Here is a 20,833-nt window from a genome sequence, read left to right as displayed (position 1 = left end):
CTGTTATTTGCAGCGAAGGGCAATAGAATCCACTCTCTTGCAATGCACTGTGGTTTGGACCTTAGTTCAGCAGAGAGCGCTTGAAATTTGGAGCAGAAAAATCAGTCAACTTTCAATTATAACTTCATGTGAGAACTCAGTTTTTAAAAAAGTTTTAAAGAAGTCCGACAACTGTGCAGCAAGCAGACTTTAGACATTAACACAGAACAGCAACATGTGCAAATGCATGCTACTGCACAACAGACCATTTAAATTTAGATTGTTAATAGTCTAAATTAACAAATTAATTAACTAAAATTAATTTTGCTTTATTTATTTTTTTAAACAGCTAAACAGCACTTAACTGAAAACCTAAGACCAGACTGTTTGCATCTTTGGTTGCAGAATGACTAAGTCAACATAATAAACAAGATCTCTTGAACATAGCCTTGGTTTTAGAAAAAATGCACAGTTCAGTTTTTTTTCCTGCTTTTCGGGGTTACTGCTGTAAGATGCAAACAAAAAACTCAAATACCTAACATGCCATGAAGTACATATCCATGTAAGTTTGTAAGTGCTCGAGCACTTTCATCAACCAGTTCAATAGCAACACCAAACAAAGAGGGGGCTCTCTCTGGAGCTTCATGCCAACCTCCCTCCAGTATGTTACAACGCATTGCATCAGTAATAGAAAGGAAAGAAGAAGGAACAAAAATAAAGGATGCAAACTTCAAAAGATTAATTAGCTTCTTATCCTGTCAAACACAATATTCTGTATTTGGCTAAACAGGACAAAAATGGTTAAGATGCCCGACTGATGCCGTTTGTAGAACTGAATGATGCTGTCAGGAGGGCTTTAGTTTATTTAAAATGCTTAACCCGTTTCTTGCAGGCAGGCAGTGATAAGGTGAAACACGAGTGCTGCTGAATAAAGAAGAAGTCTGGTAGAACTTTTAAGGTGAAAAAAGATAGTTTAAAATTAAATTATTCCAAATATGCTGGGCACTCAGAATAATTTACCTTACTTAAAGTGGACAGTGCATAATAAAGATCAATTAAATGGTCTTGCTGATCTTGTTAACAAAGTCCATATTTTTAAATCAGGCAATTTCAGTGTTGCTGTAGTCGTGTTTTTGCTGTGGCCATTTCTCATTATAAAGCAGCAGAGAACTGCATTTTGCTCCTGTTACACAGTCTTGTAAATAGTGCATCTAGTGTGTACCGTCAAACATTTAATTGGGAAGCCAAGTTCTGTCCTCCTCTGCTAAAAATAAGCAAGCACAGTCAAAACACTGCAATAAACTGAGGTGAAATCAAGGTTTTCAGAACGGAAAACAGTTGACCAACGACAAATAACACTTGAGCCTCCATCAAATCATCTGACCTCCAAGGAGCAGGATCCGGTGTGTATATCATGTCACCCTAGTTGTCACGTGCCGGTCAGGGACACACGACTCGAATCGAAAGTGAGCGCGGCTTCAGTGTCTCCAGGCACATGTTCTCAAAAATAGACAGGAAACCAGATTTACCGACCTGCGCATGTATGCCATCACCAACTAGTCAAGCGAGAGTATACTTCTATGCATGTCCGCAGTCATAATACACACAGTGAAGAATCTTGTTTATTATGACCAATTCTTTGACTACATATAAAATATGACTACAATCGCACCCGATGTTCCTAAACTATATGCATCATCATAAAACTGATGACACATATAATCTTAAAGTGCCCAAGGGAACTAGGAGAGAAGGCTGTAGAGATACAACCTGAAAAACAAGCATCAGATCTTTGCTGCCATAACCACCATAAAGGTTTTCATAACAGTAGCAGGTTTGTAGTTTTTCTAGAAGAGAGCAGTTAAAATGGCAACAACTGTATCTGACTGGAAAAGTCTCAGCCCAATTAACCACTGGTATAATTAAAATTCACAATCCTAATGAACAGTCTAAAGCAGGCCAATATATAGATCTGTATCACTATTGAACTTACTCATGGACAAACCTACAGGAGACTGAGGTGTGAGAAACTTGCTAAAGAAAGTTGTAGCATGCCCGGAGCACCTGCTCAAACCACAGATGCTTCTTGCTGATAGCCGTTGATGCAGGCATAGCTGCTATGGGCAAGAATAGATTGCCTTACTCAACAGCCCTGCAGTGCAGGGTGTGGTGGCTGAGAAAATTAATACCCCAACTAAAATGTCCTGCTGTTAATGTTCTATATCGTGACTGTGTTTCCGGGAGCCAGATTAGGTATCACGCTGTTGGAGGAGATGGCAGTGCGGATTCCCCTGGTCACCTTAATACTGGAGTAATTCAAGACTATTTTAATCAGCACAGCAGTAGCTCCAAACTTTAGTGGTTTATATGTTTGCCTCACAAGTGAAAGATCTCAGGTTTGATCCCACGAGGAGACAAAACCCTTTGGGGTGTGTCAGAAAGGGCATCTGGTGTTTTAAAAAAAACAAAACCAACATGTGGAGCTACCCGCTGTGGAGACCTCTTCTTAATAAGGGAGCAACTAAAAGTAGTTTCATTTTTAATCAGCAGAGTATGAGAAGGTTTAGAGCCTGGGTGCAACCCTCTGAGATACTCAGCAGACATATAGATGCAAGAAATAACCTCTTAGTAAAACCTCTTTAACAATTGAAAAAAAAAATAAAAATAATTGTAAGAAAACATTTTGTGAGCAACAAAGCAGAAAGTCCAAGCTTAAAATGCGTTCATACTGCCAGGTTATACTAAACCACAGAGACCATAAGAAACCCCTGCTATGCCATTCACTGACAGCTGTCACATATGCAGCATAGTCCACGTGGCATGTGCTCTACATGCAGCAGTGTAAGCAAGAACCGGCCTTGTGGGACCTCTCCATTTAGTTCTTACTCCAAAGTAAACGACATGGAAGCTCAAGATTCTTTTCAGACATACGTGTGTATGTTAAACCAACGAAATAGTAAAACAAAAGCATTCTTAAACAAAGCACATATGCTTTGGTATTTCCATTGCCGAGTCTGCTGCATAAACAGTGATGAAGATAGAAGTAGGGCTGTTCGATATAATGATATATATCGGATGACGATATAAAAAGCCCAAGATAGAAGAGTTTCATCCTTTGACTTTACCTCTTCGATCATTTTTGCAGTTTTCTTGCTTAATGCTTGAAAGCCAAGTGTACCATATTTGAAACACGAGTTCTAGACTTCTACATCTTTGTTATTTTGTTTCTCCTGAAAAACCTAAATAAAACTGCACAATACAATTTTAAACAATAAACTGCAAATAAATGATGATGTGGCAGATATAATTCAGATTTGGAAAAATGGCTAATCAACTTTTCTTTACCTTTATTTTTTATTTATTTTTTTTTAGCAGTTTTATTGTATTTTATTTTGTTCCATTTAATTTGCTGAGCTATTTGGATTTTTACACGCCGCTACTATACTACATTCACCATAGAATGGGTTTTATTGTATTGACATTTTTAGTCAGCATGAAAACTGCAGGCTATATTCATACATAGTAATTAGAGATAATAAAACACTTTGCTGTAAAACAAAGTGCAATGAAGGTTTGAACTCTGCTTTGTTTACCCATCCTGTTCCTGTTTAAACTGAAGAAACTGCCTGTTGTGACATACCACAGTTTATCCTTTTAACCTATGATACAGGCCATTACATAAAAGGCACAAATCTTAACAGACATTTCGTTTTAAAAAAATCGAATCAACAAAGCAGCTTGCTTTGTTCTGGAAGAAAACCCAAGAAAAAGAAAAGGACAAGCCGACCCTCCCCAGTGACTGTCACATCTATTCTCATTTCTATTTCAGTCCATATTTCACAACCTCTCTCCTCACCATCAGAGTCCTCTTCAGACTTTTGTGGCAGATCCAGTGGTGACATTTTTGACTAATCTATCTATAACTCCAATCACAGCACCCAGATAATTGGCGAAAGGTCACCAGGACAATTATGGCTCAATAAAAACATCTGCTGTCACTGCTCTAATATTTAAGTTCCCCACCAAATCAGATTCTTTAAATGGAGCGTGAGTACAATGTTGCTGAGTACAATAAGAAAGCTTTCCAGCTAATGAAGTTGATTTTAAGTAACATTTTAAGGGAAAAAAATAAAACCAACAAAAGAAACCTAACAAACCACACATTCCTTCTTATCGACAATTTAAAAAAAAAAAAGTTTGACAAAATACAACTACTACATTACTGCCTGTATTAGTCGCTTCATTGCAAAATTGTGAAAACGAAACCAACCCTCAACTGTGTTATAGACTTTGAATTGTACTTTTGTGCATTTAATCTGACAATAAGGTGGTCTTAAAGTTTTTTTGTTTTCAGTTGGGAAGCTGATTTCTGGCAATCTGATTTCATTAATTTCCAATCACATTAAATTATCACACCGATTCCAGTGAGCACATGAGTCAAAGTAAAGTTTCAACGCGAGCAGTGTTACCATTACAGGCAACTTAACTAATGCCGTAATTAAGTAGTAACGTAATTTTATGGCTTCAACCAACAATACTGATTTCTACATTAAAATAAAAAAAACAAAAACAAAAAAATGCAAACGTATTTGCCAATTAACAAAAAAGAAAAGAAAAAACAAATGTCATAGAAGGCAGGATCAGTTGCTCTATAGCCTATCATAAGTCAACAGCTGAAGACACTTTTGTTTTAAGGTTTTCCATTTAATCAATACTTTATCCAAAAACTTCCCCTAAAAATAGGCTCGTAGTTTACGGCCTTTTTAAGGCTATAAGCTGGTGTCCGTCCCCTGCCATGGGTGGAGCTGGGGCACGCGAAGCTTGTATCAGTGCATAGTGAGATGACAAAAGGACAAATTTGTATTTACATTTGCCATTTTTAAACTAGTCATATCACTACCAATCAACGTACTGTGGAAAAAGAAAGAAGAAATGTTAAAAAAGGGGAAAAAGGAGTGGGGGGGTTAGGTCAAGATTTTTAATTTATCTGTAGCATGTAACAAAAACAAGTCTATTACGTTTACAATTTGTCAGAAAAACATTCGCTTAACTCAGTTATAACCCTGTCAATGCAAACTATTACTAGAGTAGTAACGAACGAAAGCAACACAGCAGCTTAATTTTTTTGATTTGCCGTTTTCTATAAACAGGCAGCTATAAAAGCAACACCAACCAAGGTGAAAAGGGGTAAGCGTGTTCGATGACCTCTGGCATTTCCGGATCGGCCAAACCCAAACTCTGCGACTGGCTGAATATGTACAACACTCACCCGTCTACGATAGAAAGGCAAACCCTGAGCAATGATGTTGATGCTGAATATCTTGAGTACTTTCTGAGGAGGTAGTGATTCCGTGGCGATGTCTTTAGAATCAGCCGGGTTGAGTGCCTGGCTCTCTGGCGGGACGTGTAGAGTCTTCTCTTTGTTACAGGAAACATTCGGCATCTTTCTCTGAGCGCCGGATGACGAGAAACGGGGAATAGGGCAATGCCGCAGCATTGCAAGAAACAAGAAACAGAAAAGGAAAGAAAGATGTCTAACGTATCATTTCCCACTAAGGGGCTCTGAAAACCGACCAACTTGCAAGTAGATACTTTTTCTTACACCACTGCTGGATCTCCCTCGGATCTCTCGAACATTGTGCAGCAGATGTGTTAAAACTGCACTTGTCGAGGTCCTACCTACTCAGAGCTCATGCTGACTGGCACCCTTTAAAATATCTCCGGGGTGTGAGGTCACTGTTGCGCCCAAGCCAGGCAGAGCAGCTGCTGTCGGGGCCTGAAAAGAGGATGGACCCAGCAGCCTCTCCCCCCTCAGACAGGCACCGTGGAATCTGCTCTCATGACCCCTCTGTGGTGGAATGTGTACCAAGAGTCGTCTGTTGCAGCACGTGTATCCAGGGAACTTCCTCATTGTAGTCATTCTCTGAGCCCCTCCTGGTCCTCCTACCTCTGTGGCCTACATCATCATTTAGCCCATTTAACTTGAACACACAAAATTGTCAGCATACGACAAAAAAACATATCTTTATTGGAATCAGATGTCAACATGCCTGTGGAAGGAAGGATTTGTTTTACACCAACCTTCTCTGGTTCATCCCTGAACCGTGATGTTAGGGAATGTCAGTAACTTTGTCAGCAAAGAGGCTGAGGATATTTCAGGAGGCGACACAGCTGTCCAACGTCAGTATGTGTGACACATGCATTTAAACAAGAATTCACTTAATCAGTGAGGGATGCACTTTGAAGTCTAGTGCATGTGTTTTCACATGAAGCTATGAAAGCGAAGCAGCAGCAGGATGCGATGGTTTTTAATTAAACCGTGCACCACACGAACACAGTGTCAGAGATGTAAAGGAATAGTGATGTGAAGGTCCAAATGGCAGAACGAGAGAAGGGGCAGAGAAAATGGATATGTACATTCTCTACGTACGCTTTTATGCCAACTTACAAAAAAGAAAATTAATATGCAGCAGAAAAAACCTTTCATAATTGGCAGCGAATACAAATGAATCTCCAGTTCGAGTGAGTGGCAAAACACAACTATCCCTCTGTGCATTTAAATGCCCGAGCACATGGTAACAAAAGACCTACAGGGCTTAACCTCCCTTCTATTCTCACATCCACTATTGTTTGAGGAGGATTACAGGGCCTGAGCATCCGACAGTACGCCGAGGACCCCGACACACCACTCTGACAGTCAGCCGCTGGACGCCATTGAGTGTTGTAGGCAGACCAACACCCATGGCTTTTAACAGTATGTTTAGCACAGTTGGAACAAGCAACTGAACCTGCTGGACTAACAATGGCGACCACATTCAATAGATTCAAGGTTTCGTTAATATATAAAATAAATTTTTAAAAAACGCTATTTTTTTTCTATAGGTCAACTGATCACAACTAGGAACCCCAGGAATAAGACCGATCACCAGCCTCCAGTTGGTGCATCATCCTCCAGCCTGTCACTCACTCCTTAAACACTTGAGGCAAGAAATGGTGCCTGTTGTCAACCAAAAACCATGGTCATCCAACACAAACTTGCATTTCTAGGTGGCGTCAGCTCTGGAGCTACAGCCAAATAGATGTTGGAGAAGGTCTGGACATCAAGAAAAACAAAGCAAGCACTCTATAAAGCTGTGGTGCTTCCTATACACATCTGACAGTGAGATCTGGGCAAGCCTAGAGGACTGAGGTCTTCCACTAACAATCACTCAGGCTGATCATGATCATCAGATGATTGCAACAAGTTTCCAATCAAGAGATCCTGTCCAGAGGATGTATCATCACAGTGGAAACAGGAAATTGTCTAAGCTCTTCGGAACAACTGGTTTTCAGCGAAAAGTATAATGGCTAACAAGGCAGATGAATGACAACCTCCAACACGTCAACAACTGAAAGTACCAGTAGACTGCAAATGGAGACAAATCCCAATAAAATCTGTCTCTTCAGTTATGCAGGTTGCAGCCCGTGCAGAGAAACAAAGACTTGTTTTTTATGTTGTTCTCAAAAGTCAAAGAGAGACTAGGTGAATACTCAAATTGAGGAAATGTGATGTAAAATAAACAACAAAATAAAAATGTAAAAAAAAAAAAAAAAAAAAAAATCTGCTATACTCCAAAACAACTAATGTTGCCTGTTAAAAGCTCAGTCAATTGTTTGTTGGCACAAGGCATCCAAGTTCAGCTTGGTGTGCCAAGACACGGGCGCACCAATCCTCTGAGACAAGAGATGCAGAGTGTCGCCTTACACATATGCACAAAATAAAATTGTCTGATGACTATTGACTACTCTGAAAAGATGGATGCCCCATTCCTCCACTTATCCGAAACGATGAACGGGACCATTTAGTTTTCCCATAGAGAAAATAACCACTACTATTAGTCCACATCCAATGTGTCCTAACCAGTGAGGCACCAGTGAGTGGCCGCTTTTTTCTGATATGGTTCAGGCCTTGTAGGTTACTTGAGCTTTCAGACTAATCTTAGGTCAACAAGCTATGTGAAAGACACGCTATTCCAGTCTGCTACAACATGATCACCCCAAAGTAAGTTGTTAAACTGCAAGTCATGCAGGTGTTGTTTTTTGCTTGTTCTTCTTTCATTATAGAACAATTTCACATAATCCAAAAACCCTGAACATTATCAATAAATATCAATTTGCTTTGTCCACGACCAAGAAACCTAAAGATTATCCTTCCAGTGAAAAATGTATTTTAAGTTCCCAGTTTGCTATGGGGTGGAAAGTGGCCTGGGGTTATGCACCATCATAAAAGGGCAAAAAATATCCCTGGCACAAAGTAGACAGGAACATGCATCCCACAAGCTTAAAAATAATCAAGAGTTAGCCAAACAGGAACAATTAAAAGAAACCTCATACCATTCTAATAGATACCGACAATATGTCATGGCCTATTATTGTATTATTACATTTATCTCTCCTTTTTTCTTTTTTTTTAAAATTACTTTGCCTCACTGTTACTAATGGGTCAGAGGGGTTGCAATCCCTGAAAAGACTACTGGAGGCCAGAGGACAAGAATGTTTGGCTTGGAGTAACTCAACATCATTACACGGGTCACTCCCAGCTTTTCAAAGTGACTGATGTGACGGGATAAAAACTTGGGTTGTGTGTGAGGGGCAAAGAGTGGGAGTGCCAGGTCATTATTTTCTTTATTTTCAACTGCTCCTGGAAAAGGAGCCAAGCAATGACATGGTCCAAGGAACCCCTTCAGATTCATGAGTAGTACTCATTGGTCCGGCTATTAAACTGGTTCGGGCCGAGCATAAATTCTGCTTAAATGCTGCCAAACTACCTTCATAGCCCATCACAGCAGTTTTGGAGAACTTGAGGTGATTGTGAAAAGTAAATCTCTACAGACTCAGATGAAATATAGATGAAATATATTTATACTGTGTGACAATGACAGAAAACCCATCAGCCTTAAATCAGTTAAACGATAATAATATCAAGGTATTCCAAAACTATAATATATAATGAAGTGGAAAAAGGCAGCACTCTGCTATTATCTTTAAACACCTCCATGGTACATATAAATGATTAAAGTGAAAGTTTCTGGAGGGGGGACTACATCACTCTTTCTGCTCCTCTGCATCGGCAATCTGAGCTGAGCCGCCGAAAGCCAACCACCACCTGGATTGTGTATGAACATGACCCCTCACACCACTGCCTCCCTCTGGTGTGAAGGTCTGGGACAAATATGCTGCACTGAAAAAGCTACATCTAAAATCTTTTGTGATACAACGCACTGCTTACATGATCTTCAACTAAGAACTGGATTTTGTAGGTGCTTGTTTCAACCCTGCAGTACACTAGTACACTATACTATACATGATCTGATATTTGCTATGCTGTTTGTGCTGCACTGAGTAAGCCACTTCATATTCTGTTTTTCCTTTCTTGATTTTTGATTATTTTATTTTGTCGTTTATTAAAAATTTCCATTACTAGTGATTTTAATATCAGATATTCATTGTTTATTTTATTGAGCTACACAGCAATATATATATTTTGGTTAAGCCGGTTACTTAATATTTGTTTTGTTACTTGAACTTTCAGGAATACCCTTGACTTTGGGATAAACCGTATAAACACCCCTCAATAAGAGAGGGGTGAATAAAAATGAAAGTTAAATTCTCTTAATGAGCTGCAAGAATGAAAGTGTTAGTTAATGGGAAGCAACTGAGAGTTTTATATTGCTGAAACAGTGACTTGCTGTGGTAGGTTTGGGTATGTTCAAATAGGGGCTCAAGAAAGCCCAGGTTAAAAAACAAAAACAAAACAGAAGTCCAGCTCGCAAAAAGACCTGCATGAAGAAAATGAGAATACATAACCTGGAAGTTATATGCAGAGTAACCCCAAAACAAGAATCAGCTGAAGGTGGCTGTAATGAATGCCAGGAATGCTTCAGAAAGGCGCAACGTGAGAATTGGTTAATTATCAGAGCAGGAGTTAACTACCTTAATTAGCCAAACTAAACTATTTTTGAAATAGAGTTATCTGTGTTATTTGTGTAGACACACACACACACACACACACACACACACACGCACACACAAAAAGAACAATTCAGCAGGCCAGTGGAGGTGTATTAGTTTATAATGAGGGCCTCTGTGAAAGTAAATTGTCATCAATATATATCAGTAATGACTCAAACTAGTTGCTTTCATGTGGGAGGCTGAGAACACTGGTCCTTTGTGGCTCATTCCTGCCTGTGTGATAAGGCCAGTGTGTGGGAGATGCCACCTACATCTGCCTTCTCTTTGGAAATATATTTAATTGGTGGCAGCGAGTGTGTGTGTGTGTGTGTGTGTGTGTGTGTGTGTGTGTGTGTGTGTGTGTGTGTTATAAATTGTGTCCAAGTTTGCTAAGAAGTTATTAGTCATTCCATCTAAGACAATATAAAAACTTTGCTTGTGTACAGAGCCGACTGCAGTTTAATGCACATTATGAATTTAAGCATTCGTCATCGTGTTATTCATAAATACAGATTTAAATAAGTTCTTATGGAAACGGGGATACCGTGAGAAATATTTCGACCTGACTGGAGTCAATGCCACCAAAGTCATGAGCAGACGCAGCTCCTAATATGTCCTTTTGTAATTACTCACAAAGATAAAGAAAATCCAATTATGGGGTTTCTGAAAGAGTTTGCTCGACTTTCATTAATCTCTGTATCATCCATTGTAGCTGAGATATTATTCCTTTTTTTCTTCTGATAGCTTCTCAGATTTTCAAACAAGTTCCCCACCCACCTTTATCCTCAGATGTAAATTTATGCAGATTTCATCCAACTTATTACCCAGACAGCTGGACTGTGGTCAGGATAACGTACAGTAGTTTCTTTTTTCTCCCCCCCCCCCTCCCCTTTTTTATTTTTTTAAGTTAAGGCAAAATTATTTAACGGACCTGCACATAGCGGCACTGACAGTTTATTTCCATCTTCTTTGAATCCAAATAATTCAATACTTTATTCTATCACAGTGGAGGTCGGTACCCTCTCCCCTTATCGCACCTTCCTGTTTTGCCTTATTGTGGCTCTGCAGATCCACTTGCCACCAAAGGTCTCTGATGAGTCATGATGAGACATCTAATCCTGTAAGATCACATAATGCCTTATTCATGAGTGATATATTAAAATTAATTCTAAGACGGACAGGCAGCAGTGTACTGTAGTGAGAACAAAATGGGTATATTATGTTCCTGCTTATTTAAAAACTGTTTAAAAGTGTAATTAAGATGCAATTTAACTGGATTTTGCAATGTGCTTTCCCATTTGAATTGTACTCTTAAAATACCGTAAAACATTTAATGTTTGTTTTTGTGATGCTGATTTGCATCAAAGGGTTTCAAATTCAAGAGTTACAGTAGTAGATATAATAGATCATTCTGCAGAGAAAGGAAACAGTAAAACAAACCATTTTTATTTGCACCTTGACCTTTTACCTGTTAAAAACTATTGTAATAAACCTGTAGTGCCAAATTAAAATATCCTTAAACTAGAGCTGGGCGATAGAACGATAACGATATGTATCGCGATATAACTTTTACTCGATAGAGAAATTAAGCTATCGCGATAGACCTCGCCGCTCTTGTCCTCTTTTTTTTTTTTTTTAAAGGTCAGCCAATCCAAATTAAGTAGCGCAGAGCCGAACCAATCACAGCCGCAGCGTCACGTCGCGTGACTTGTTACGTACAGCACAAGTGCCAAGCCGCACGTGTGTTTGTTTGGGAAGCAGCCAGCGGGTAATGGAGGAAATGAGTGTGCCGACTAGAAAAATCAACCGAGCGTGACCGAAGAGAAAACAGATGATGGTTCCAATGCCGGAGAGATTGTCGAACGGAAGAGCCATAGAAGTTCCGTAGTGTGAAGGTATTTCGGCTATTTCAAGTCTGACAAAAAACAGAGTAGCGTGCACTGTAAATTGTGCCGAAAGCAAGTCTGGAAATACAATAAACTGGTGCATGCGTCACACTGTGCGCCACGTTATTGTTTCGGTGAAATGAATTTCTACAATACTGTTACTGTTAATTCTACTCTCTGCAGTGTTTAAATGCTTACATATACACACAGTTACTGTCCCTCCACACTTACGACTCGGTTCTGCTTCTATGCCGCAGCTTTGTTTACTTTTTCCCACCGAGGCTTCTAGACTTCTGATTGGCCAACATTTCTGCACGGTTAGGAATCTAGCGCCACCTGCTGCTTTGGCATGTTCATAGCAGCATTTTCCTTCATTTCTGCCTTTATGTGTAGACGGGATTATTTTTTAAAACGAAAACGGAAAATCTCCGTTTTCAAAAATACCCGTGTACGTGTGGACGTAGCCTCAGTCTCTGACTGGAAGCGCTAATTCGTCATTCGGCTTTTGTCAGACTAAAGTAACTGTTAAAACTGTTTGAAAAGCTAAGCTATACAACAAGGAGAGATTGAGAATTTCCTTTTAGTTCTCAGTTTATTTGATACTGACAAAAGTTAGTTTTGTCTGTTCTTCTGTAAAACAAACTAAGATTTATTTTTAGAATTAATATTTTGTTTCTAAGTGGAATTGACAATTTAGTCTGTTTCGTTTGTTCTATTTTGAAACTTAAACGCTTTAGCGGCTGCCTTTTGTGTAGTTTGCAATATTTGCCTTTATTTATCTGAAAAAGTCTCATGTTCCTTAAGTACATCTACCCTGTTGAACTTATTATGGGAAATAAATATTTAAATAAAAACAAGCTGCTGATTATTTCACATTTTACTTGTGAGCAACGGCACATTTAAATCTTACAAATATAGTTATTTGGCTTATATCGTGATAGATATCGTTATCGCCTGAAATGAAAAAAACATATCGTGATATGAAAAAATCTCATATCGCCCAGCTCTACCTTAAACATTTATTTTTATAAACCGCCTTCCCATCGACTAATTTATATGAGACATTGTACTGAGATACACCTGCTACAGCCAAGCGGGATCATGTTACCCCAACACCATATATTCATTTAAGTTATTTAATACATGAACATATGTTCTGCATGCCCTTTTAGTTCACATACCTTTGAACAGGAAGGAGTGTGTTTAAAATGTAAATCTGAGTTACGTTTTCAGTTGAATCCAGACCATCTTTGCTCTTTAGACCTTCAGCAATCTTAATGCGCAGCCAGTATCTAGATTCATAAGGCTCTTGATGTATTTAGAAGGTCAACTGATGAGCATGACCCGAAGTCTCACCTCGTTCGCACAAGATCACAAGATGGGAGTGTTGAGTAAGAGGAGAGGGTGAAGATTCTCATTTGGGCGACTTGAGCCTACGGCACCTGGGAACACAATCTGTGCACACAGGACATTCCGGGACATGCAGAGTGCGGAATATTTTTCAAGTTTAGAATTTTACAGAGCTGCTTGAACTTTCATACATCTATATATATTATATATTTTTAAGTTTGCAAACTTTAGCAACATGACCCAACCACACACGTGCTGATCTTCCACTGTTGACACACATGTATCATCAGAACTGCACATTTTCTATCCGAACTACAGGAACAAACCATGCTGTCATGTAATATCAGGTTGTCAAGCTCTAATCAAGCACATTAACTCTGGTTCTCCAACGTGGTAAAATAATTCTAAGCTTTAAATGAACGAACATCACAGATTGCAAATATATATTCTCCTATAGTTCGTAAATAGTCCAAATTAACAGATTTATATTTCAAGTGAAATATTTGTCTCCATGGAGTCTTTAAAACCAACCTGAATTATTTTAAGAATGAATGACTCAGTAAATAGACACGGACGGGCTGCTGGTCACTTTAAATAAGAGAATAAATTCAAATATAGCTCAAGCAGCAATGAGGGGGCCGAGTAGTGCATCAGCACAAAGTCGCCATGGTAACTTGATGTGATCAACTTCAAAAAGCGTGGGTGTGAAGACTGAGACGGAAGGAAACATTTTTGCTCGTAGGTGCACCTGCAGCTCTCGAATTTTTGGAGACTAACTCAGAAAGGGGTGAAGTAGTGAGGCAGTTTATGAGAGATAGTATCACTTTGTGTTTGCTGGCTCTACAGCAGAGAGATGGAGAAATGAACACCTAAAAAGCATCTGGTAGATTTGGTCTTTATATCCTAACTTTGGTGACTATTAGGGTAACGTGTAAATTAGCTGCAGTACCCATAGAGATCAAAAGTTCAAGTCAAGATCCAATGCCTTTGTCTACTGACTACTCAACTGCTATCCATCCTCTTTCTCAGCTCCTCATCATATTTAAAGGTTTACAGCTTACCCACATGGCTCAAAATTGTGCTCATGTTTACAACTAATGCCAATCACCAGTTAACTTAGTATGCATGTAAGTGGACTGCAGGACCCCCCCCCCCCAAAGCCTTTCCGTACGCAATCTCTACACAAAAAGACCAGGGTTTGGTCTTCCTGTATGGAAACAGTGGACCACACCAGACGCATAAATTCTGTCTGTGGTTTCTACTCACCTAATCTTAATGCAGTTGTACATAGCAGCTGTGCAATTTCTTAGGCATTTATTTTTCTTCTTTGCTAAACTATGCTCCATTTTACAGCTGCATATAAACGTAACCTAATATAAATACAGTGCCATCGTAGCTCAAACCGCGCTGCAGTACTGACTACATAAATGATAAGTACCATTTTTTCAGCTTTCTGAAATTATTACTCTGACTCTTCAGATGTGGTCCTAACTCTGCACCTCTGACATCCTGAATTATGCTCTAGAACAGCTGTGACACAGCTTCAGCTCCTGGATCAAACCGTGAAACCACCTGCTGCTAACTTCTCATGCTGCTAACTCTCCAGAATCTCAGTCTTCCTATTGTAATTTAGTTCATCATCGCTTTATGTTTGAGTGTCATCACAATTGATGGGAGCAGGAGACAGATGGGCTGGGGCTGCAGCTGTAGTGACGCTGCATCAGTCTACTGCCGTAAACAAAGCCAAGTATAAAAGTGAAGCTCTAGATTTACTGGTCGATATACGTCCCTATCCTCACCTATGGTCCCGACTTCTTTTGTCAGTGTCTAAAAGAACGAGGTCGATACAAGTGGAGGAGGAAATGAGCTTTCTCTAAAAGCAGGGGTGGGGAAGTCCAGGCCTCAAGGACCAGTGTCCTGCATGTTTTAGATATCACCCTGGGTCAACACACCTGAATTAAATGATTAGTTCATAGGAGCTAGGAGCTTCAAGGAGCTTATTTAGCCATTTAAATCAGCTGTGTTGGATCAAAGACGCATCTAAAACCTGCAGGACACCGGCCCTTGAGGCCTGTAAGTCCCCCAGCCCTGCTCTAAAGGGTTGCTGCCTTCTCCCTCAAGAGACAGGGTGAGGAGCTCAGCCATCCGGGCATAGAGTAGTACTGCTGCTACTGCACAATGAAAGAAAGCAAGAATGGCTCCTGGGTAAGGTGTTTAGGGCATATCCCACCGCAGACCCAGGATATGCTGGAGAGATTACATCTCTGGGAATGCCTCTGTGTTCCCCTGGATAAGCTGGAGGAGGTAGGAGGTCTGGGCATCCTTGCTTAGCCTGTTGCCTGCCCCTGCGACCCATGCCCTGGAAAGCAAAATAAATTTTCTGCAGAATCGCAACCCGGGCAATGAGCATTTACATTAGACAACAAGTTCACATATTTTCACAATGTGCTCAGTGCGAAACAAAGGTGAATGGACTGGTAGGAATAGTCTTAAAGCACCGGAACCAGTTCTATCCCTGTATCACAGTGGCTCTGCTTTCAAACCTAAGCTAATGTGGTTATTTTTACAACCCAGCTCCTTTCTTTGTGTTCTGCATTTACATCTTTGTTCCTCCTACCCACCTTGTTATTTTACCACATATATCATGACGTGTTTCTATTTTACTCCTCTGATCACATCAGTTTTTTAATATTGTATCCACAGAGTTCTGAAATTAAGTTTTCATGGTTTTTTTTGAGGGTGGGGGGTTGCTCCTCGGGTATCAAATAAAACTAAATTCAGCTCAGTAACAATACACGTGTGACTGTGATGAATGACTTACACAAGCTTCTTCTTCTGAGCTTCACCTTCTCACTTGAACTAATGATAAATGTCAAAGCAGTCCTCCTGCACCACCTCCTAATTCCAAGCATACAGCATCCACAGCTGAAATAAATGTGTTCATCAACATCAAAGCCAGCTGGCCCACTACACTGACTGAGACCCTGAAAAACATATCTGACAGCTGTGTCAGATGGTGAGAGGCACAGGGGGAGCAAATTCAGGCTAATGGCTATATTTAAGATAATATAAGCAAGGACAAAATCAGCATCAAAGCCTCTCACACTAAACCTCACACAACACCGACTCTCTGGTATGACACACAGGAAACAATGCCACATGCTCTTCAACATCTATACTAAAACTTCTTGAAAGTATTGCTCAAAGAGATTTTAGAGAGCAAAACAGCAAAGACTGCAGAGCTATTGAAAAATCCATAACTTCAGTCACTGCTGAGATGAGAACTTTCCTCTTAAGTCCTCCACATTGCTCCAAGAGTATATTAAAAAAGGAAGGAATAATCTGACAAAATAGTAAAAAACGTTGGACAGCCAATGGAAATTATAAGTCAAAGTTAAAACAAACATAAGGGAGATTTGTGGTAGAAGTTTAATTTCCGGGGTGGGGGGATATGTATTTTCATGACCCCGTGATATTAAAGTTAAATTAGATAATGGATAAAATAAGTGGCCAATGAAATCTCAGGATGTCTGCCAAAACGGGACTAAGAACTTGACAAATATTGGATTAAGATGCTCAAAATTTAAATATACACAACAAATATGTGCAAAGTGAAAATATGTTGTTAGTATCTGCCATGTACAGAGACTGTTAAACAATGACATTTGGATGGAGACCTAAACACTTACTAAGCCTTTGGTACTAAAAGTTGTCAGCCACAGATTTACTACTTTGCTCGTTCCATCCAAATTGCTAAACAAAAATATGATTGTCACGCTGAGCCTCTCGAAAACTTCCCAACCAGCTCGATTTCTGGCTTTTAAATATAGGTGCTGTGAAGGCCACACTGAAAGACTCATCACTGAAACTGGACACCAGCGTTACTGTTGAAGCACTGGTGCATCAGAGCCTTTTGAATTAGTTTTAGAACATCAAGCGCTGCCTCGCTTCCAGCTACAATCATTACACATCATGTCAGACATCAATCAGTGAGGCATGAAGGCGCTTTTACCAGCTCCTAAAACAGCGCCTGGATATTGCACATATGAATGAAATACTGTCTCCGGGAGCAGGCTGTGGGCGTGTGTAGTACGCGGTTATTATTTTACTGCAAAAGCCAGTACAAAATGTTCCTGGAGTAGAGCTAAAGCAGAGAAAGGAAATTGTGCTTTCTTTTAATATTTATGCTCAGGATTAACCTGTCATGACAAAATTAGTATGCATGTGTGACACAGGGGAGAAAAAAAATACCATGAAAAGTCTCAGTAAAGTATCAAACTGTATCAAGCAAAGACTAGTACACTAGTAAATACGCATCTCCAGTATGAGCATTTTATCTAAGTCACAACAGAAAGAATCAGCGACTTTGCTCTTTTTAAACAGTTCTTCTCCACATATTTCAGGAGAGTCTTCACATCAGTTTCCTCAAGTCGCAACAAGCTTCACAAGCATTAGCAGCCACCTTTACATTGATTGTAATCATGCAGTTCAAGGCAGGACTTGTCACTCAAACTTGCAAGCGCGGAGTAGCCGTTATGAGCTGTTGTGACGAGCATGTCGCCACATGATCTCGCTCTAGTGTTCAGTTGATTTGAACACTGAAGATTCACATTATTTCCAAATATATGGTGAGCTCTGCCACCCCCAAAGAAACAACTTCCAACAGGGTGACAATGTTTGAGAGGCACAAAGCCGTATTCTTTGCAGTAACCTTTAATTTGCACCTGCAGGTGCTGACGTGTCAGGATTTTCATAAAAGTTCAGCAATTGATATGAGTGAGCAGTCACTATAAGGAAAACTCTCAGCACTCTATCATTACTCTGCCAGCACTGAGTGGCAAGGAGGGTCCACTCTACTGTCGAGGATGGCAAAGTTTATGTCATGAGCCACATACAGCTCCCTGTGACCTTATGTGGGCTGGGCCGGTGAAACTTCCTTATGTTTGTGTGTTTACCTTATGTTTGACACCCCTGGTCTATGCTATAGCAAAAGGTGGGGCTATCTGGTGTACTTATGAGTACGGGGAAAACGTGCCTTCAAGTCTTCCAGACACATCAGACCATGAACAGATTTAAACCCAAATCCCAGCTGTTTTCTCTTCTGAATCAACTCAGTCTTGAGCCAAAACTGCCATTAACAAATGCAATTTCAGCACTTACTTAAAACAATGCTTTTATACTTTTCATCTCAGCCATTCAGGTTCATCTTTATAATTTTTCAACAATGTTTACTTGTCCTTCCAAATATATAATGCAGTTCCAGTATCCAATTATTTCCAAGCAGATGGTTCAGCTCCTGCAATAACAAGCGTTTTCCACAAGAGGGTGCTACCATCTTAAATATGGACCACGTAGGCGCAAGTGCAACACATTCAACAGTTTCACACAGAGATGTATAAATGACATAAACAATAAGTTTTTCTGGAGTTGCAGCGACATCCTTAATGATGATGCTCACAGCACCGAAAAATATCCTGCACACATTTAAACAGTTTACACTGGAACTACTTTCGTCACTGGAAAGTAGTTCCAGTGTAAACTGTTCAATACAAATAGCTTTGCTTACCTTTTTGTTGGAAGAGCTTTGGCGTGTACATCCCGAGTCCTCATTATTATTGGGGGCAGACACACTGTTCCTGAGAGAGAGAGAGCCTTCCTCCTCTTCCTCCTCCCTCCCGCTCTCCGCTGAATGTTCAAAGTCATCACTGTCTTGGTCCATCTCTTCCTCATCCTCCTCTTCCTCCTCCTCACCCTCTTCCCGCTCCTCCTCTTCCCTCCCTTGCTCCTCCCCTCCCTCTGTCCTCTCCTCTGCCTCCTCCTCCTCCTCTTGGTGGGTGCTGCTATTGTTGTTCTCCTCCTCTTCCTCTTCCTCCTCTTCAGCAGCAAGCGGCTGCCCTCGCAGTCGTCGCTGCTCTGCCCCCCACATCCATCGGGCTCCTTTGTCACCTCCGTTCACGCCGTTTGGCAGGCCCTCTTCGTCTTCCTCCCCTTCCCCGTCCTCCCGAGGGCCGTCGCTGGCTCCGGACTCGCTCGGCGCCCATGGTTGTTCTCGCTCGCCATCAACCTGCGACGCCTCGGGCTGTGAAGAGCCAGAAAACCAAAATACAATATCAGTGAGGAATGATCTCGTGAGAAACTCAATCTGTTGCATGTGATCTTGCACAGAGACTCTTGCCTGGTCACCAAACTGTGAATCTAACGCAAACTTCGATGTTTAGGTTACATAACTTAAGTCTTCTTACGCAAGTTCATATTTCCACAGACATTTTCTCTGTAATCAACTTTGAAATCACAAATTTCTTAAATGTCAGTTTGCCTCACCCTCTGCGGCAGCTGCTCTTCCTCCTCAACCACCCGGTTCATGTGTTCATCCTCATCGCCCTCCTCTGCCGCCTGCTGGGGTGCCCGAGCCGTGGAGGAGGCGTTACCTCGCACTGCCGGGCCCCCAGGCCCCCGACTCCGCCCGCCGCTGCTGCTGCTGCCCCCCGACAGCAGTTCCTGGTTCATTTCCAAAAGCCAGCTTGCTACCTCCTGGACCTTCGCTAGGCTGTCTGAGGAGGAGAAGGGTTTGACATTCTGCAAAGACAGACACAAAAATATATGTGAGCATTAACCCAGATGAGAAACTGATAAACATTTAGTGATTGTTTTCTACTGTCTTCAGACAGTCGGGCAAAATGCTCATCAGGAGGGAACATGTCTCTGTTATACACGTTCCTTTGTTTTCTCTGAATTAAAATAACTGTTATTAGACATTCGCTCGTTGAGATGCACTGATGCTGCTCAGCAGCAGACAAGGAAAAATGTGGGAGTGATTGTACTTGGCTTCAGATCACACAGCAGTGGATGCTCAAATGCAGATGGATGGGCAGAACAGCCTTGAGTGCTACTAGTGTTCTTACTTCCAACAAAGCCAATGTGAACAAGAAAAGAAAATCCAATCCACTGAGCACAAAAGCCACACCGCATTAATGTTCCTGAAGTCTTTAAAAAACACTCTTCGGTCTACAGAAAAGACAGTTGTGTGTTCCTACAAAGAATTTACTGGGATGTGTCAACATAAACAAGTTGCATTGCTTTCCTTTGAAATATCTGAAAATATATATGGAACTGAAGGACAGTCAGAGTTTTGTCACCACCTCACTCTTCGAGTGACAGAGGCAGCAATACACAAAGCTGAGTGCAGATCAATACTATGTGCAAAATATACATCACCCTACAATAGTTGTATTCATTTAAGTGCAGTGTGTTTATTCTTATTTGTAAATAAAATTAAAGTCAGGCTGTTTGAAATTTGAAAATATAGGACACCATCAATGCAAGGAAAAGCTTGTCCAAGAACTGCACAGTTTTCTCAGACTGAGCTGGGTTCAAAGCAACATGAGTAAGAAATCACTGAACAAATAAAGCAGTATGTGTAAATTCATAAAGCTCAGCAGCTGTTACAGGTACAGGAAAAGACATATTACCAGTGACAAACTCCTCAATTCACTGTTTACAAAATCTCGCTTTGAAAAGCATTACTGAGTCACTGAACTATTATCTATGAATACTGGTGTGTCGGTGATGACGAGGAACGCTGGATGAGGTCAGCTTTTACGGACTGTGTTCAAAAAGAACAACATACA

The 20,833-nt window shown here is 40.5% G+C and overlaps 1 protein-coding gene across 2 annotated transcripts in view; it reads right to left on the bottom strand.

The window, feature by feature from the left end:
• The window catches only part of fbxw7 (F-box and WD repeat domain containing 7), a 141,283-nt gene that overhangs the window by 70,931 nt on the left and 49,519 nt on the right, over positions 1–20,833 (bottom strand). For both annotated transcript variants that reach the window (XM_085356878.1, XM_085356879.1), the window contains 2 exons: positions 19,527–19,781; positions 18,772–19,284 (listed from right to left, as the gene is read on the bottom strand). In XM_085356878.1, coding sequence (XP_085213004.1) covers positions 18,772–19,284; positions 19,527–19,712 — 699 coding nt within the window. In that variant the 5' untranslated portion in view covers positions 19,713–19,781. The remainder of the gene's footprint in view (positions 1–18,771; positions 19,285–19,526; positions 19,782–20,833) is intronic.

This window comes from Diplotaxodon limnothrissa, linkage group LG6, assembly GCF_057381915.1.
Source record: "Diplotaxodon limnothrissa isolate DT_005_m linkage group LG6, D_limnothrissa_male_GT1.1, whole genome shotgun sequence".
NCBI lineage: Eukaryota > Metazoa > Chordata > Actinopteri > Cichliformes > Cichlidae > Diplotaxodon > Diplotaxodon limnothrissa.
The sequence above is the reverse complement of the archived record's forward strand: the minus strand, read 5'-3'. Positions and strand labels throughout refer to the sequence as shown.